This window comes from Solanum verrucosum, unplaced genomic scaffold, assembly GCF_900185275.1.
Source record: "Solanum verrucosum unplaced genomic scaffold, falcon-dt-bn FXZP01000306.1, whole genome shotgun sequence".
Lineage (NCBI taxonomy): Eukaryota > Viridiplantae > Streptophyta > Magnoliopsida > Solanales > Solanaceae > Solanum > Solanum verrucosum.
Genome location: NW_026020398.1, coordinates 907,447 through 923,769, shown reverse-complemented (window position 1 = coordinate 923,769; position 16,323 = coordinate 907,447). Strand labels below are relative to the sequence as shown.

Here is a 16,323-nt window from a genome sequence, read left to right as displayed (position 1 = left end):
ATTTAGTCGGGCTCCAATGTGAATATCGGACACCGGGTGAAAAACCAAAAAAAAAACTCAATTCAATTGAAACTCCCCCTCGATAAGCAATATATCACACATTTATCTTTGTAGACCGTAATTTCATGAAATGTTTTGAACCGGTGGTTCATATACGAAACTAAATTATGTGCATATACCACTAAAAACTGAGAAAAAATCCAAAATAGTCCCTGTCTTTAATTGAAAACTCAAAGTCATCTTTGAGTTTTTACATGAAGTCGTAATAGTCCCTCGTGTTTACAATGTTGGTGTATTTTTAGTCCTCCCTCAAACTTTTGCCTATTTTTAACATTAATTTTATTCACAATTTATGTATGAAATATTCAATTGTTTTTTCATATATTTAATAGAAATAATAACTCTTACGAAAAGAAAGGTGAGAAAATGTCCATCCCACCCCCACTCAAAACACCCCACCCCACCCCCCACAAGGCAAGTCAGCAAAAACCTAGCTTGACAAAACTCCATTGGAGTCGCACAATGTCCGCTCCACAGCACTAGAAATTGGCTCCATTTCAGTATTTTCTGTCTCCTTCTCTAATGGCGCATGGAGGTTATGGGAAACGAAGAGTCCCTGAAGCTAATAGTAATAGAAACCGGCGACCCAAATCATTAGGTGTTGAGAAGAAGTCTAAGTCTAAGGCTGTTTCAATCAAAAATCAAATTCGTTCCGTCGAACGCATGCTCCGTAAAGTACATACCCTTTTCTCTCTCCTTAATTCTTCTTTTTTGGTTGGAATTAATATAGACGAAGGGTTCCGATTATACATTCATATTCATATTCATATTTGTTGTGTAATACTGGAGGTTCAACTATCTCAGCTTAGGTCTCACTTTGGAGATGAATTTATCTTAACAAATAGTAAATTTTGGCATTAGGAAGTATGGTATATAGTAAAAACGAGTAAAAACTGTATAAAATGTTTGTTAGTTGAAGAAAAAACAACTTTTTTTGACTTTGTAATAGTAATGGTGCATTGTAAGAGGAGTATCTATACTAGAGTGTGATGAATGGGTTTGGTTAATGCTAATTTCTTTGAAAAACTTGAACAATTTATGAAAAGAGTGATTTTTTTTAAATGGTAAAGTTTATCAAAGAGTGATATGGTAAATACCCTTTTTTTGTTTTTTCCTGTCAAATATGGTTTGTGATGCTGGCAAAATGTAGGTTTAAGTTTGATTAGAGTTGTTTGCAAAATTGATATATCCTGGGTGGTGTTTGTGTCTCTTAACTGAACTAGTAGTAGCACACGATGGGGTGGTTTAAAATTGTTGTCTTTGCTCAACTTTGATGTTGTTAATCTGTCGTATTTTTTATTTATTGGCTTAAATTGTGAACAGACTATTGTGACAAGTGTTTTGGAAATAAGTGTTGATAAAAAAAGGATGGAAATTGTAAATATGAGACAAATGGAACTTGTAGATTTGAAGAAACTACAACATATAGGAGTACTAGGATGCTTAGTTTTTGGCTTTAATTTACAGTTTGATTGTTTTCCTAGCATCTTCTAGGAAAGAGTAGCTATTAGCCGTGGGCCCGTGGCTTACTGGAACAATCTACCAAGTGTAGGAATAACTAGTTTCACACCCAATAACTGATGCTCATATCTGACGATGACTTCTATCAGAAATAAGGAACAAACTAGTTTTTTTGATAAATCTTTTCTTTTTTGACCAAGCAATTTTATTAGATCAGATAAGTTAGACAATAGTTAGATAAGACAACAGAATGGATGTAGTGGATTCATAGCGGCAACGGATCTGGGGTGGAGACATAGTTAATTGATTATAGTTAATTGAATGATTGGCAAGTAGTTATATTTGAGTTTTAGTTAAATTAAGTGTAACGTTGATTTGATGATTATGGTATTCCCACTAATTGGCAGATTGACAGACATGACATGACGTGGCTTTAGCTTACTGGGGACATGACCTTAAATAGGAGATTATGGAACCTTCCATACTAGTAGTTGTAGTAGCATTACTCTTGTAGTTTCATGTTATTCCATTTCTGTTACTATTTAATGTTTCTCGTACTTCAATTATCGTATTATTTTGTTGTAGACTTGTAGTTACTGGTCCTTTTTAGTATGCTTTGTCATGCTTTTACTTGAGCCGAGGGTCTATCTGTAAAACCTCTCTACCTACCCTCCCCAGACCCCACTTGTGGGACTACACTGGGTATGCTGTTGGTATTCCCACTAATTGTATAGAATAAAAACATCCTGTGAAATTCTATGTCGGATAGTTATGGATTATTTTTTCACATTCTACATGTCATGCTGCTGGGTCCGTTTTCCACTTAAAATTCATAACTATCTACCTGTGAATTTTGTTATCTGAGTTTAGACTCCTAGACAAGCGTCCTGACTTGAGACTCAAAAGTAGTTTTGCCATGAAATAGATTTAACGCAAAGTTCTATGCTTGGTATCAGCATCTCTACTTCAAGCTCTATCAAGTGACATACAGCTAATGTAGGAAGCTAACGTGTTCATTTAGCATTTTTAGTCTGTCAGCCCTGAGGTGCTATAAGATTTGATTGCACAATTGTTGAAAAACGTAATAACAGGATAATTTTTCCAGGATCTGCCTCCTGAAATTAGAGAAGTTCAAAAACAGAAGTTGGAGGAACTCAAAAAGCAGCAAGAGCTTCAGAATCGTCTGGCTGTAGAACGCAAAATATTTCTTCGCAACAGGAAGGTTAAGTTTTTTGGTTAGTAACTTCTTCTCTGCTTTCTAGATTTGATATGCTTCCACACGTTACGTTTTAGTTGATAGTTGATTCATCGAGCTTCAATTAATGGGCAGATAGAAGAAAAATAGAGAGAAGAATAAGACGTTTGGAGAAACAGCAGCGCACTTCATCTTGTAAGGCCCAAGAAACTGAAATTGCTGAACAACTTGCTAAATTGAAGGAGGACCTTGAATATGTTCGGGTGAGCTTCTAATTAGTTTACCTGTTTCTTATGTTCTTTGATTTCCATCTCTGGTTGAGTTCGACTCTGTTTCTCACAGTATCAATCTTTTCACTGAAACAGTTGTTTACTTTTTCGGGTCCCAGATTTAGAGTTTAGTCCATTTTCCTTTCAAAGAAAATTGTTTAATGAGAAGGATAAAGTTGAGTGTTTTTTAATGAATATTATCATTGATGCCATTTGTTTTTTGCTAGTGCGAGCATTAGGTCATCTTATCATCTCAAAAATGGCATTCACATATTTATGAAGATGCAATAGTTAGCCTAGATGTGTGGTCGTCTAGGGTTCTGTAAAAAAATTGTTAATGCAGAGATCACCTGCTGTAATGGTTAACTCAGAAATCTACCTTTTATAAATGGTTTCTCATATAGTACAATAGAACTTATGACGTCTTTGCTAGTGCAAGTTTAAACTTAATTGGTCATTTTTTGTCTTCTTACTCTGATAACGAAGTGCTATTTTGGTTGCAGTTCTTTCCCAAGAATGAGAAATATGTATCCTTGTTTTCGGGAGGTGACGAGCAAGATATTGTTGACAAAAGATGTAAATTACGGGAGCAAATCAAAGCCAATATAGTTGCTGCTGCCGCAAGTGGGAAAGATTTGGAAGGTACTAAGCTGTTGTTACCTTAGTTTGACTAGCTCCTCATAGAGTTCGTTTCATTTTACAGATGCTTATTGCAATATCTGGTACAGTCAATATCTGTAACTAAAAAATACTACGTAACAAAATATCTGTCTAAGCTGATTTTATCTTATCTTAGCTACTAAGTGATCAATCCTCATATCCTCGTCATAACTAAATGAATCTTATCGCTTTCTCATTTTAATATCTGTAAGACTATCAGTTATATGAAACATGTGAGCAAGAGCCTTAACTAACTTGTATAGGGAAAAAAATTCTTTTTTATTGAAAAAAGTGTGTTTTGGTTGATGGTTATGTAGTGTTAGTTTTTAATAGGTATTCAAATTTGATATGCTTCTGAATGATGAATTTTGAATGAGATCTCGGTTAAGCTTCATAGAAATATGTCAGCATAATTTTTGGAGCAACAGGTGGAAACCTTATTGCCTTACTTTTAAGAAGAGCTTAAGATTTAGCAGATCTGAGAGTGGGAGGTGGACTTTGTGCCAGTAGCGCCAACATTGTGAACTTCAGTCGGTTTACTAGATGGATTATTAGACAGAACTTCAGTTGCTCTTCTCAATTGTGTGCTTATCAATTTCAAATTTAGTGTTGGCAACATTGTTTGCATCAATCAGAACTGACCCCTCTACTTGGGCCTTTACTAACAGAAACAGGGAGCGAAGATGATGGGCTTCTTGATTTAAGTGATGATGATTTCTTTGAAAGTGGAAGCTCAAGTGATGATGCTGATGACGAGTGGACTGATAAAAGTGCAAGGTATTGATTTGTCCTTTTTCAACGTATGTGTCTTACTTTCTTCTAATGTCTTTTTTAGATTTAGTAGGCTCTTAAATCCAATATCCTGGCATATTTACGACCATATGATTCAAAGTGCATTTTGGGGCATTTTACACTTGTTTAGTTTAAGACTACAAATTTAGAAGTCTTCTTTACTTTCTTAAACTCCGTGCCCGGACAAATTTTGACACAAATTGAAATAGAGAGAGTAATTACTATTGACTTCACACTTGCAGGACTTAGTAATGTTCTGCCTCAAGTAAAAGTATCCTTTGTGGAGATGGACTGAAGTTTATAATGTGTGCAAGGGGAATTATGACATTATATCTAGGGTCAATAATTTTCTCGTGATGTTGTTTAATGTGTTGGTGTTAGATTTTAGAACATAGTATGAGCTTGGCAGTGAAGTTTGTACTAGTTAATTTGCAACTGGAAGCTGGTGTATCCACCCTCTTTTAAAACACAATGGAATGAAGTAGGGACACAAAAAACAATCTCCTCCCAAAACTCAATGAAAGGGAGTAGAGTACGCCCCTCGTGGTTCAGGTTGAGTCCACTTGTGAACTCTTTGTTCTAGATTCTTCATTTCTTAGACCAAACAAACAACACTATGCCTCAATCTCTGATCAGTTAGTGTCCACCTCCCACTTTTTAACAAAAATTGGAGTTCCTTTTGGGGTCTGTAGAAGGTGATTAGTGCTCGCATAATGATCGATCTTGTGAGCCCTTTTCTCGTTGATCATTATAACGAAACAAAAATACTTTTATTGCAGAGAACAAGCTTCTAGTGCATCTGGGAAAGCAGCTTCTAGCATGTCCAGCGATGAAAAAAATCAGGTCTCTTTCAATTGGACTTTTGCTGCTGAAAATTGACTTTGGATTTAAATATTAATGTAGTTTCTTACCATTTGAAATGGTGTATGCAGAAGCAAATATCTGCCCGTGCTCTAATGCCACCACCTCGTCCTTCGAGCAAGTCATTTAGTCATTCAGCAAATAAAAAATCACGGTTTGGAGGATCTACAAGTAAGAAATCATCTTTCCGTGACATGTCAACCTCCAGCAACACATCAGATAGCATTAATAGATCTACCTTCAGAAAAGGAAGACCTGCAGATTCACTCACAGGCAACAGTGGAAATATCAGCTCCAACTCTGATGCTCGAAAACCCCGAAGAAAGAGGAGACCGAAGAAGAAGAAACAACAGGTTGTTACTTCTAAATGCAATGCAGCTTTTCCTTCCTGATCATTATTATGCACACTCAATTTCAAGCACACTTTTGGCCTTTTGGGCACTTGACATACTGAAGATGTCCCATAAAGTTTGAGGCTAAAAAGTCAAAACAATAAGTTAAAAAGTATTCTTGTTGTAAAAAATTGAGAATAGTCTAGTTCAATTATGTCAGATTCTAAAACATGAGCACACACACAAAGTCATTTATTTGGGCATGGAGTGGGAAGAACCGGAATATCTACAGTTCCACACTTCCACTCATACATATATAGTGCATGTACTGCATAGTTTAAAATATGTTGAAGTATATTTTGCCTCATGCTGTTGTGTCCTCGTACCTTTGAATAAAAGGTCTACCTCTTTCTGTGTTGGTGCTCATAATGCTGCTCCTAGGGTGTTTTTATCATTTTGTACATGTAAGTGTCGGTTTATTGAGGAATACATTATTTCCGGCTATGTTCTTCTCTGATAGTAGTACTGTAGAAGTCCCATCTGTAGCTTAACACTTTAAAGAAGTATATAATGGAAGAATCTGTATTCTAATGCATTTTTTTTCCTCGTTTTATTTCCCTCATGTGTGAAATACATCTTTTCATTGTTGAAGTACCAGATGATAATATAGGCTGGTTTAAAATAGGTTGCCTGTTTGTGGTGCTCTTTTCTGTTACTTGGTTGGTCTGTTCTGGAGTTTAGCTCTACATACAAGTGTAAGATAGATATATAGAAATTTATCAAGTGCATATTAGCCAAGTTTTATCTATTTTGTTGTCATATTTTCTTGCTACAATGCTTCAAATTCTTTTCTTTTCTGTCGACCTAAAGGTCTATAGGAAACAACCTTTCTACCTTCACAAAGGTGTAGGGGTAAGTTTTGTGTACATCCTATCCTCCTCAGACCACACTTGTGGGATTACACTGGGTATGTTATTGTACACAACTTCACCACCTTCGGTATAAATACATAATCCTTAAGACTTGTATATTAAACACTCCTTTGACTTACGTTTCGGTTTATAGTCATAACTAACAGGTTCCTTGTTTACAATTTTCTCAGGCTTGAATCAAGTTTCCATAGCTCCAAATACATTTGTTGTACCAGAGTTGTGAGGACAATTGAAATGCCTCTTAAATATTGCAAGAATTAGATCGCAAGTTGTAAGGCTACATATATTTGAATGACATTTGTTTGATATTTTGTTTTCATTTTACTATTGTAATCACTGCTTTAATCTCCATCCAACCAACCTCTTACAAAGTTACACAAAGGCCTCTCCCAATTTTCTCTAAAGGGGGTCAAATGAATATTTATTTATTGTTGAGACACCACAATTTCCAAATACATCAGTTTTATTTCTCAAAATTAAAATGTGTATTTGGAGACATCATTATTGGAGTGCCCATTATGTATTATAAGATAAAGATTATAAAGTAAATATATCAAATACAAATATAGAGACTAATATATTCTTCAACTAGTGAATTGGCTTTCTATTTATAGAATAAAATTACTTGCAAGTTATTTGTTTGATTTCAAACTAATATAGAAAATTGTGTAATGGGCATGCACAATATGATGTATTTATAATATATCACGCCCTGCATTTCAAAATATATGTCACTTTTAACTCATTTCACTCCCATTAAGAAAAGTAAAAAATATAATTATAATTTACTAAATTAATCATATTTATAAGATGTTTCTTGAGAATAAGCCCTATTAAGAAGAAATAATTCGTTAATATAAATGTATAGTTGAAAAACATACTAATTTTCTCGTAAATTTTTAAAATGACATTTATTTTGAGATACTCTTTTTTTGATAGTTAAAACCACACTTATTTTAGAATGAAAAAAGTAAATTAATTTTTTTAAAAAAGATAACATTTTAAATAACTTTTGTTTTGCTTGCACCTTTTTCTTAAATATCTTTTTCAATTTCTGGGTGTCCACAAGGATCCAGTTAATGCTACATTGGATTCCAAGTTCTTTTGATTATTAATTTTGGTCTATAAACAACATAAAATATATTACTGCAGCTCTGACTCATAATTAAAGTAATGAAGGTTTAATTAAAAAGGTGCTTTTGCTCTGTAAATAGTTTTTACACTTATTATAATGAAAATAAAAATTACATTCTATGTGCACGGTGCTGACATCCATATTATAACTTCACCAATGAGGTTGTTCCTCCCTTTATTATAGGTCTCGAGTTTGAGCTTTGTGTATGAAATAATTCTTGATAGAAAGTGTTTTCCTTTGATTTGGACCTATCCAAAATAGTCGGGCTCCAATATAAATACGGAATACAAAGTGGAAAACCGAAATAAAATAAAATATTATAATATCAATTTAATTTTACTATACATCTTATAAGTGAATACTTATTAAATACTTATTTTTAATTAATATGATAATATAAAATATTTGTTATAATGGCGATGTATAAAACTTAATCTCTTATATAATAAAATATGCAAAATGTATTCAAAATACTAATTAAACTTGGAAATAGTTGCAGGCTAACTTAATTCAAGTGAATCATTTCATATCTTTTCTTAAAAGCATCCAAAGAAGAAGAGATTTTCTAAAAAGAATAAGATTTGCTAAAATAATATAATAATAATAAGGAAGATAATATCAGTTAAAAAAAGGTTACTTTACTTAAATTACTGTCTAATTGTTTGCTGAAATGTGAACAATTGTAACTATTACCTCGTAATTCTCACCGTTAGCATGTGTTAATTAATTAATTAAATGTATGTGGACAGCGAGTGAAGAATAAGATATGAGATATTTTTATTGATTAATAAGTAATCAATCTTTTTTTTCATCTGGTGTCTCCTATAGCCAAACTATATTCGAATTCGCATCGGAAAATTCTACAGATGAAAGATTATTTATCACTTCTCCATAATCTCTGACTCAAATTGAGACCTCTGATTAAGAATGAAAGAGTATTTATCACTTTACCTAAGGGTGTACATGGCCGGGTTGGTTCAGATTTTTCAAATATCAAATCAAACCATTTGTGTCGAATTTTAAAATTTATAAACCAAACCAAACCAATAAAACTCGGGTTTTTCAACCTCGGGTTTTTTCGGATTTTTCAATTTTTTGGATTGTTTCGGGTTTTTCCGGTAAAGTATTCATACAAACATATAATTTACTAGTACTTCAAATATTTATTTAGTCCTACCAAAATACAATTATTTAAAATGTTTCTTAAAAATATAACACAATATGATATGATTAATGACACTAAAATATCCAACAAAAATAATAATAATGAAATCGCGTAAAATAAATATTGTAAATTAACAAGTTATAATGAAAATGATCATAATTTAAAAGTACTAAATCATGCTAACATTAAATTTAATAAGTATTAGTTACATGACTAAATATTAAAGGAAATTAAAATTAGATTATGTATTTTAATTGTCTAAACCAATGTAAAACTAAAGAACAAATATTCAATATTATTGTCATTCTTAGTGTTTAATTGATTTTCTTTTTGCATTAGTATTAATTTGATTTTGATTTAAACTTTATTATAATTACCAACATCTGTAGACTATAATCTTTATTAGCCCGTTCATAATTCTAAGTTTCAAACTTGAAATAATATATTAAAAGATAAAAACTATGAAAAAGTATAAGAAATATTTAAAAATTATATCAAAGAAAATATTTTTATGTATAAAATAAAATTTTAAAATTATATATATAATGTCGGGTTGGTTTGGTCTCGGGTTGTTTTTTTTTAGTTAAAACCAAACAAACCCAAATATAGTCTGGTTTTTTTTTTCAAAACCAAATCAAGTCAAACCAAACCACTAGTCGAGTTTTTTTCGGATTGACTCAATTTGCGATTTGATTCGGTTTTGTACACCCCTAACTTCACCACAATCTCTGATAAGTAATCAATCTTATTTTAGTTAATTTCAGTTAACTTTTGTTTGCTTTATGTAGGGCACAGGGCTCCAAGATAACTAATTTTTTTAAGCCTTAATTAAAATAAGTAGCAAAGCACAAGAAATATTTTCTTGATTGCTCGATAAGATTCTTATGAAAAATGTTTTAATTATTCGATTAATGTCTTATGTCCACTAATTAGCAAACATGATCGATCCTTAGCAAAAACTTTGGATTCTTATGTCAAAAGCAACCCCCCACCCCCCTCAATTTTTTTTTAATAATTATCTATTAACCCTGATTAAGTGATTGATAAATTGGTAGAAACACGAGTGCAAGTAAGATTTTTCTTTAATAAGTTATGCACAAAATATTTAGTGTTCACATAAAAAGAGAAGAAGGTGAGGGGCACCATGTAAAGGAGGATACTTCTTAAATTCTTATGTATGATTTTCTTATAAACACGAACAATTTGTGTGTGTGAAAAAAGTTCTAACAAATTCTCCGTTTCGTTTTATATGATGCTATTTAATTGAACACACAAAAATATTAGGATTGTGCAATTGTACGGGACCCTAGGGGCCACATCGAATCAGACTTTATAATATCATATCTAATTAGGTCTTAAGTTTAATTTACGATCCAAAAGCTAGCTCAGATAAAATAAATAATTGTCCAAACTTTATAAGTTGTAAGAATCTCGACCTTCACCGACGTGGGATTCATCCCCTTCATTAGAAAAAAATTAACATTGATAAACAAAACAAAAAGATTAATCACATGAATCATTGAAATTAGAATCTCTTTTTTTCTTCCCAATTAATCTTCTTTTTCTATGTGTGAAAATAGAGAAATTCTGCAAGAATATAGGCATGTTCATTAATGATGTAATTTTTATTTTATTTTATTTTAATTAAAGACTTTTAAGTTTAATGCATTCCCTGCATCTGTACTTTCACTTATTATGAACTTTGACCATGTATGTATTTAAGTTCATGTGTCATTTTATAATTTAAAGTTTTGTTCTTTTAATTATTTCATATAATTGAACTTTGACTTTTTCTTCATAGAAGAAAATTTAGGTGTGGACAGTGTATAATGATTGTTCTGAAGCAATTAAAACTTCTTGGCCAACTTGTTAATTAATGTATCCTGTCCTCAAAGTTAGAATCCAATGAACTTGGCATTTTTCTTTGGTTGCCGTGGGAGGCTCATTTATGTTATTTGTTAAAAATTTAATTTATTTATATATTTTTATTTGAGAAAAAGCTAATTCATGTAATTATTTATTAACTGAAACTTTTAACAGATGACCAAACTTTTAATAGATGACATGAATGAGCTTTTTTCTCAAAGTTCGATGATGTATTTGAGCCTTTTTTCTTTTAAAAAGTAATTTAAACAATGACGTGGTTGAATCATAATTGACCACGTGTAAAGATGGTTTTGCAAAACCGGAAATATTTTTGGTTTACAAATAATGACATAGATGAACTTTTCTCAAACAAAAAAAATATAGATAAACTAAAATTTTAACGGTTGATAAAATATTTTGATGACATATTTGAGTCTTTTTCCATTTAAAATAACTTATGACAAGATGGTTGCAATTTGCTTAATTACTTATGACAAGATTGTTGCAGTTTGCTTTGCATTAATTTCTAAAAACTGAGTTTGTAAATTGAAAATTTGTTGTTTGAACTGTATTTAATGTTGTGGTAGGATGGTAACTATTAATTCATCATTTATTAGAAGTTTTAATTTCTAAAGTTCGAGACTTGAGAATGATGTTGTTTGAAGTTTGAACTGATTTGCTAAACATAGTTGTAGGATGGTAAATATATTTTCATTTTCAATTAAAAGACTCAACTTTTGGAGTTCGAGATTTGAGAATGAAACTGTAATTAAAAGGAAACGTTTTTTACCTCTAAAATGAGATTTTTTTTTTGAGTGAATTTGAATTTATCGAGCCTCAAAGCTGACATCGAACATCAAGAGAACCAAAAAATCTAGAACATTTTGGTTTCATTTTCGAAACCCCAACTCTATTTTGTCAAATTCATTTTGGTAAAGTTTTTGAAAAACTTTAAGTAATAAATTAAAAAAGGTACTTTGTTGTGTACCACACAAATGTGTATGAAAGATTCCAAAGGAAAAGTTTGCAACTTTTTCTCCCTTTTTATCCATAGTATATACTATATACAAATAGATTCCTACTTATCTTGATGAGCATATAAAATCTAGTGGAATTTATTTGATGAAATTTGTAGCAATTAACTATTTACAGTTTTTATTTGAATTTAAGATTGTCTTCTTTTGGTTTGAGGTTCACATAATGTTATTGGGTTCATATAAGTTCACCTTTGGATACAAGAATGAAAGTAAACACAATTGATAAAATGAAGGTCATGGTTCGAACAATAAGGATGAAACTTATTTCTTTAGTAAATTTATTCGAGACGAATTTAGAATATTGTAGGAAGGATTTTCATATCCTCTTATTGTTGTAGGTATGAATTAGAGGTCATGGTCCGAACAATAGAGATTGACCTTATCTCTTTAGTAAATCTATTCAAAACGAATTTAGAATATTATAGGAAAGATTCACCGTACACTTACATTTTTTTGTTGTAGGTATGAAATGGAGGTCATGATTCGAACAATGGAGATGAAACTTATCATAAATGAATATGTCCAAAACGAATTCAGAATATTAAAGAGAGGATTCTGTATGTCCTCTTATTTCTTGTTGTAGCTATGAAATGGAGGTCATGTCGAACAATGAGGATAAAATTTATCTCTTTAATGAAAATGTTTTAGAATATTGTAGGAAGGATCCCCCCCCCCCCCCCCCCCACAAACCTAAGGGTTTGTCCGCAAGGTTCATCCATAGGGGCAAAGTCAGGGTCTAAGATCAGCCCGAAAGGCATAGTCGATGGATAACATGTAAATATAAATGTATTATTCCCTCTTATTTCTTGTTGTAGGTATGAAATATGGAGGTCATGATTCGAACAATGGGATGAACCTCATCTCTTAAACAAATGTGTCTGGAACGAATTCACAATATAATAAAAAGAATACTTCATATCCTCTTATTTCTTGTTGTAGGTAAGAAATGGAGGTCAGGCTTCGAACAATGGAGATGAAACCTACCTCTTAGTGAATTGGTCCGGACAAATTCAAAATATTCTCCATATTCTCTTTTAGAAATCGTTTGATAGTTGATTAAAATTATGTAGGAATTAGTTATTAAATAAATCAGAATAATGAGTTTTTTTATAGAAAATTTGTTACTTATCTATTTAGTAAACTTGTCACCTGACACGAATTTAGAATATTATAAAGAAGGATACTCCATATCCTCTTATTTCTTGTTGTAAGTATGAAATAGAGCTCGGGTTCGAGCAATGGAAATCAACATTTTTTTCTATATAAAATTTGTTATTAGTTTCTTTAGTGAATCTAATTCAAATTATTGTAGAAAGGAGAGGAGAGAAAAGGAGAGGAAGGGTATTATATTCCTCTATTCAACTTTAGTGTATTGATTATTGTCTTATATATATTTAATATAAAACAAATTAATTAAGTATTTCTCAATTCTTGGTAATAAAATACTCAATTTGCTAAAGTCATCATTCTTGTTCTATTATGATTTCTAAGGCAACAAAATCAAAATTGACTTCTTATCATCATTGCAAAACAATAATTCTGTTTAAAATATAAAACAAATTTAAAAAATAACAATTTTGCAACACATTTGAGTAAACCAAAAGCAGTATTTACTGTGAATTTGTACAATTGCTTTCTTAGCAACAAAAAAATAAATAAACATATATAGTATACTATATTGTATGTTTGATGAGATTATTCCAAAACAAAAAACAAGAAAATAACACTTGCAGGATCTTTAAACCACCCATGGTTTGTTTTTCCTGCTATACATATATTTATATTAATCATATTGACTCCAAAATAAAAACAACAAAATTTAATAAAACTGTAACTACTTAGGTTTTTTCTGTCCAGAGAAAAAACTGTTTTGATTACAATATTTAGGTTCATTTTAATCAAGAACCTAAGGTGAAAAAAAGACTCTTTTTACTGTAAAAAGAGAAAAAAGAAAAACTTCATCATCATCATAATGTTCTATTTGGGAATTTTTATAATTTATAAGTTAAACTCCACATCCCAAGCCTCTTGCTTCTGATCCTTTCATTATTCTCAGCCTCTTACAAGAAGACATAAACATTCTGCAAAAAATAGAATTCAAAAACTCCATTAGAATTACACAAAAATACAAGTTTTTCTAGCCGATATACATAAATTATATACATGAAATATACATGATATACATGGAATATACATTCAAGATTTCAAGAACTTACTCCCAAGGAACATCACCAACAAGCATCAAATCACCATCTTTGTCTTCATAAGCAGGGGCAAATTCAGATCCTTTATAGCCTTCTCTTTCTGAGTATTCACCTATGGTGAGTTTGAACATGTTTTCTAAGGCTTTTAGTAGTTCTTGATAACATTTATACATTTTCAGATCAATTTTTCTTAGATAAGGGGCACCATCCATGCTAACTTTGACATACATTCCAGATTCAGATTCTGTTTTCTTTGGTTGGATTATGTTTTTCCTGTTAGATCTCACTGGTGGCCACCCCACAATTTGTGCCCTGCAAACATGAATCAACAACAGATTATTAGACCTCATTTCTTCAATTGAGTCAAAAGGGGTTAAAAAGTTTAGATTTTTAAGTGTGTTTGGTGCACAAAACATCACACGTTAGCAGAGTTTGAAAAAGGACCACACCCCACAATCTATCCTAATGCATATATTAGTGACTACTTTCACGACTCAAACCAGACAACAACAAATTATTAGTACTCATTTCTTCAATTGAGTCAAAAGGGGCAAAAATGTTTAGATTTTTAAGGGTACCTAATGCACAAAATATCTCGCGTTAATAGAATTTGGGAATTACCACACCCCACAATCTATTTTAATACAAATATTAGTGACTTCGTCCACGACTCAAACTATGACCAATATGTCACACATACTTTAAAAGATGGAACCATCAAAGTCAGCTAACTAACCAACTGAGCTACTAAAATTTCTCGAATTTCAAGAAACTTACTTGGCAACAGGTGGGGTTTTGACATGATCAGAACTTGACTTAGATTCACAATCTTCTTCATCATGAGTTGATTCAGGCAAAGCCCTTTTGTTGTTATTCTTGGAATTTGATATTTCTTGGTCAGATTCTTGATCTTCTGTACCAGGCAAACCTAACCTCAGCTCAGTAGCTTTGAAATTCAGATCTTTCTGATTTCCCACTATACTTGTCATTTTTTTTTTTTCTCCAAAAAAAATTGATTCTTGAAATACCCAAAACACCAAATTAAAAACCTCAAATCTCAAAACAGAAAAAGCCCCAAATTTTTGTAAACACTTTCTTGATCAAGATTGCTCCTTTGTTTACTATCCTTTGGTACAAAGAAGAAGTTGTGTAATGCAATTTGTTGTATTTCAAGAAAAAGATGAGGTCTTTGCAAGTTGTTGGTTGCTGTTATATAAAGAGAAAGGGAAAAGGAAATATGTAGACAAAGGGATTTTAGGTGGGGGTGGAGTGGGGTGGATGGGGGGAGGGGTAGTGGGGGGTGTAGGTATTGAAGAATAATTTTTTATTTTTTTTTTATGAAAAAAATAATAATTTGTTGAAAGTGCATAAATTTGGGACAAAGACAAGGTAAAGTTGTCGGCAGGAAGACGAGCAGGTTTAAGACAAGTGAAGCAACATTTAGGGGACAAGAGTGGGACAAGTTGAGCCGCCCATATGGAAGAGACTTTAGTCTTTAAGGAGGATTCATGGAAAATGATGTATGGTCAAGATGAGTTTTGGGACCTTGTGGAGCAAAATAAGGTACGTTGGATTGTATATCTTGGGGTTTGAGAGATGGGGTGGGTGGGTGGTGGTATGGGGGTAAGGTATTTCTTGTTTGGTGTTTGCTATTCGTTTTGATCGGTCCAAAAAGAAACTTACAAGTTACAGAAATCTCATTAGTTTAGGGAGTTAGTTATAATTAGATATACTCTAATTTGCAGTATTACAAATTTTATAAGATTTTGGGGTGTTTAGATATGTCTATATACGTCAAGATACATGTATATCGAAATACATGAGTCAAAATTAAATGTAATTTCTTTTAGATACATTGTATCCAAGCGATTTCGTATGTATTTAGGATTCATAGACAAATCTTGTTCGTCTCTGTCCTATCTCTCTCTCCGCTCTCATATGTATTAGGTATCCCATATACATACATATACATATATTTAGTGTGATTCGTATGTATATGGGATACATGAATATCTCACTCACCTCTCCCTATTTAGGTATATCTTATATCAAAAATATCGTGTCTAAGTATGTAGAAAACTCTAAATTAATGATAAGATACGTAATTATTTAAAAATATAGATAGAATTAAGATAGTTTTCCTAGTTGATCAAATTTTAAAAACGCTCCCAACGCAAAATCAAAATTTCTGATTAAAAAAAGAAACAAATTCATCGCAAAATAAACTAATCGAAAAATGCCCAAATTAAACGCCTTAAATAAGCAGAAGGGAGCACTTCAATCTAGCAAGAAATGCATTATCAAAAAAGTAAAGCGAGAGACAATTGATTTATTTTAGTGTTTTAAGCAAGGAA

The 16,323-nt window shown here is 31.8% G+C and overlaps 2 protein-coding genes across 2 annotated transcripts; one reads left to right on the top strand and one right to left on the bottom strand.

Annotated features, from left to right (window-relative positions):
- Positions 1 to 478: 478 nt before the first annotated feature.
- On the top strand, positions 479 to 6,914 carry LOC125839655 (rRNA-processing protein EFG1). The gene is made up of 8 exons (XM_049518649.1): positions 479 to 735; positions 2,627 to 2,756; positions 2,852 to 2,979; positions 3,489 to 3,627; positions 4,314 to 4,422; positions 5,217 to 5,280; positions 5,370 to 5,651; positions 6,733 to 6,914. Exons 1-8 carry the CDS (start codon positions 583 to 585, stop codon positions 6,736 to 6,738), a joined length of 1,011 nt encoding a protein of 336 aa, XP_049374606.1. The 5' UTR covers positions 479 to 582; the 3' UTR covers positions 6,739 to 6,914.
- A 6,517-nt stretch (positions 6,915 to 13,431) lies between these two features.
- LOC125839593 (auxin-responsive protein IAA4-like) lies at positions 13,432 to 15,174 on the bottom strand. The gene is made up of 3 exons (XM_049518585.1): positions 14,747 to 15,174; positions 13,982 to 14,281; positions 13,432 to 13,846 (listed from the first exon to the last, which is right to left on the bottom strand). The coding sequence occupies exons 1-3, from the start codon at positions 14,956 to 14,958 to the stop codon at positions 13,771 to 13,773; spliced, it is 588 nt and encodes a 195-aa protein (XP_049374542.1). The 5' UTR covers positions 14,959 to 15,174; the 3' UTR covers positions 13,432 to 13,770.
- Between the last annotated feature and the right edge of the window lie 1,149 nt (positions 15,175 to 16,323).

Coding starts and splice junctions, on each gene's coding strand:
- LOC125839593 (XM_049518585.1), bottom strand. CDS start 14,958: ATGACAAGTATAGTGGGAAATCAGAAAGATCTGAATTTCAAAGCTACT. Junction 14,282..14,746: donor AAAACCCCACCTGTTGCCAA/GTAAGTTTCTTG, acceptor TCATGTTTGCAG/GGCACAAATTGTGGGGTGGC. Junction 13,847..13,981: donor GTTGGTGATGTTCCTTGGGA/GTAAGTTCTTGA, acceptor TATTTTTTGCAG/AATGTTTATGTCTTCTTGTA.
- LOC125839655 (XM_049518649.1), top strand. CDS start 583: ATGGCGCATGGAGGTTATGGGAAACGAAGAGTCCCTGAAGCTAATAGT. Junction 736..2,626: donor TCGAACGCATGCTCCGTAAA/GTACATACCCTT, acceptor TAATTTTTCCAG/GATCTGCCTCCTGAAATTAG. Junction 2,980..3,488: donor AGGACCTTGAATATGTTCGG/GTGAGCTTCTAA, acceptor TTTTGGTTGCAG/TTCTTTCCCAAGAATGAGAA.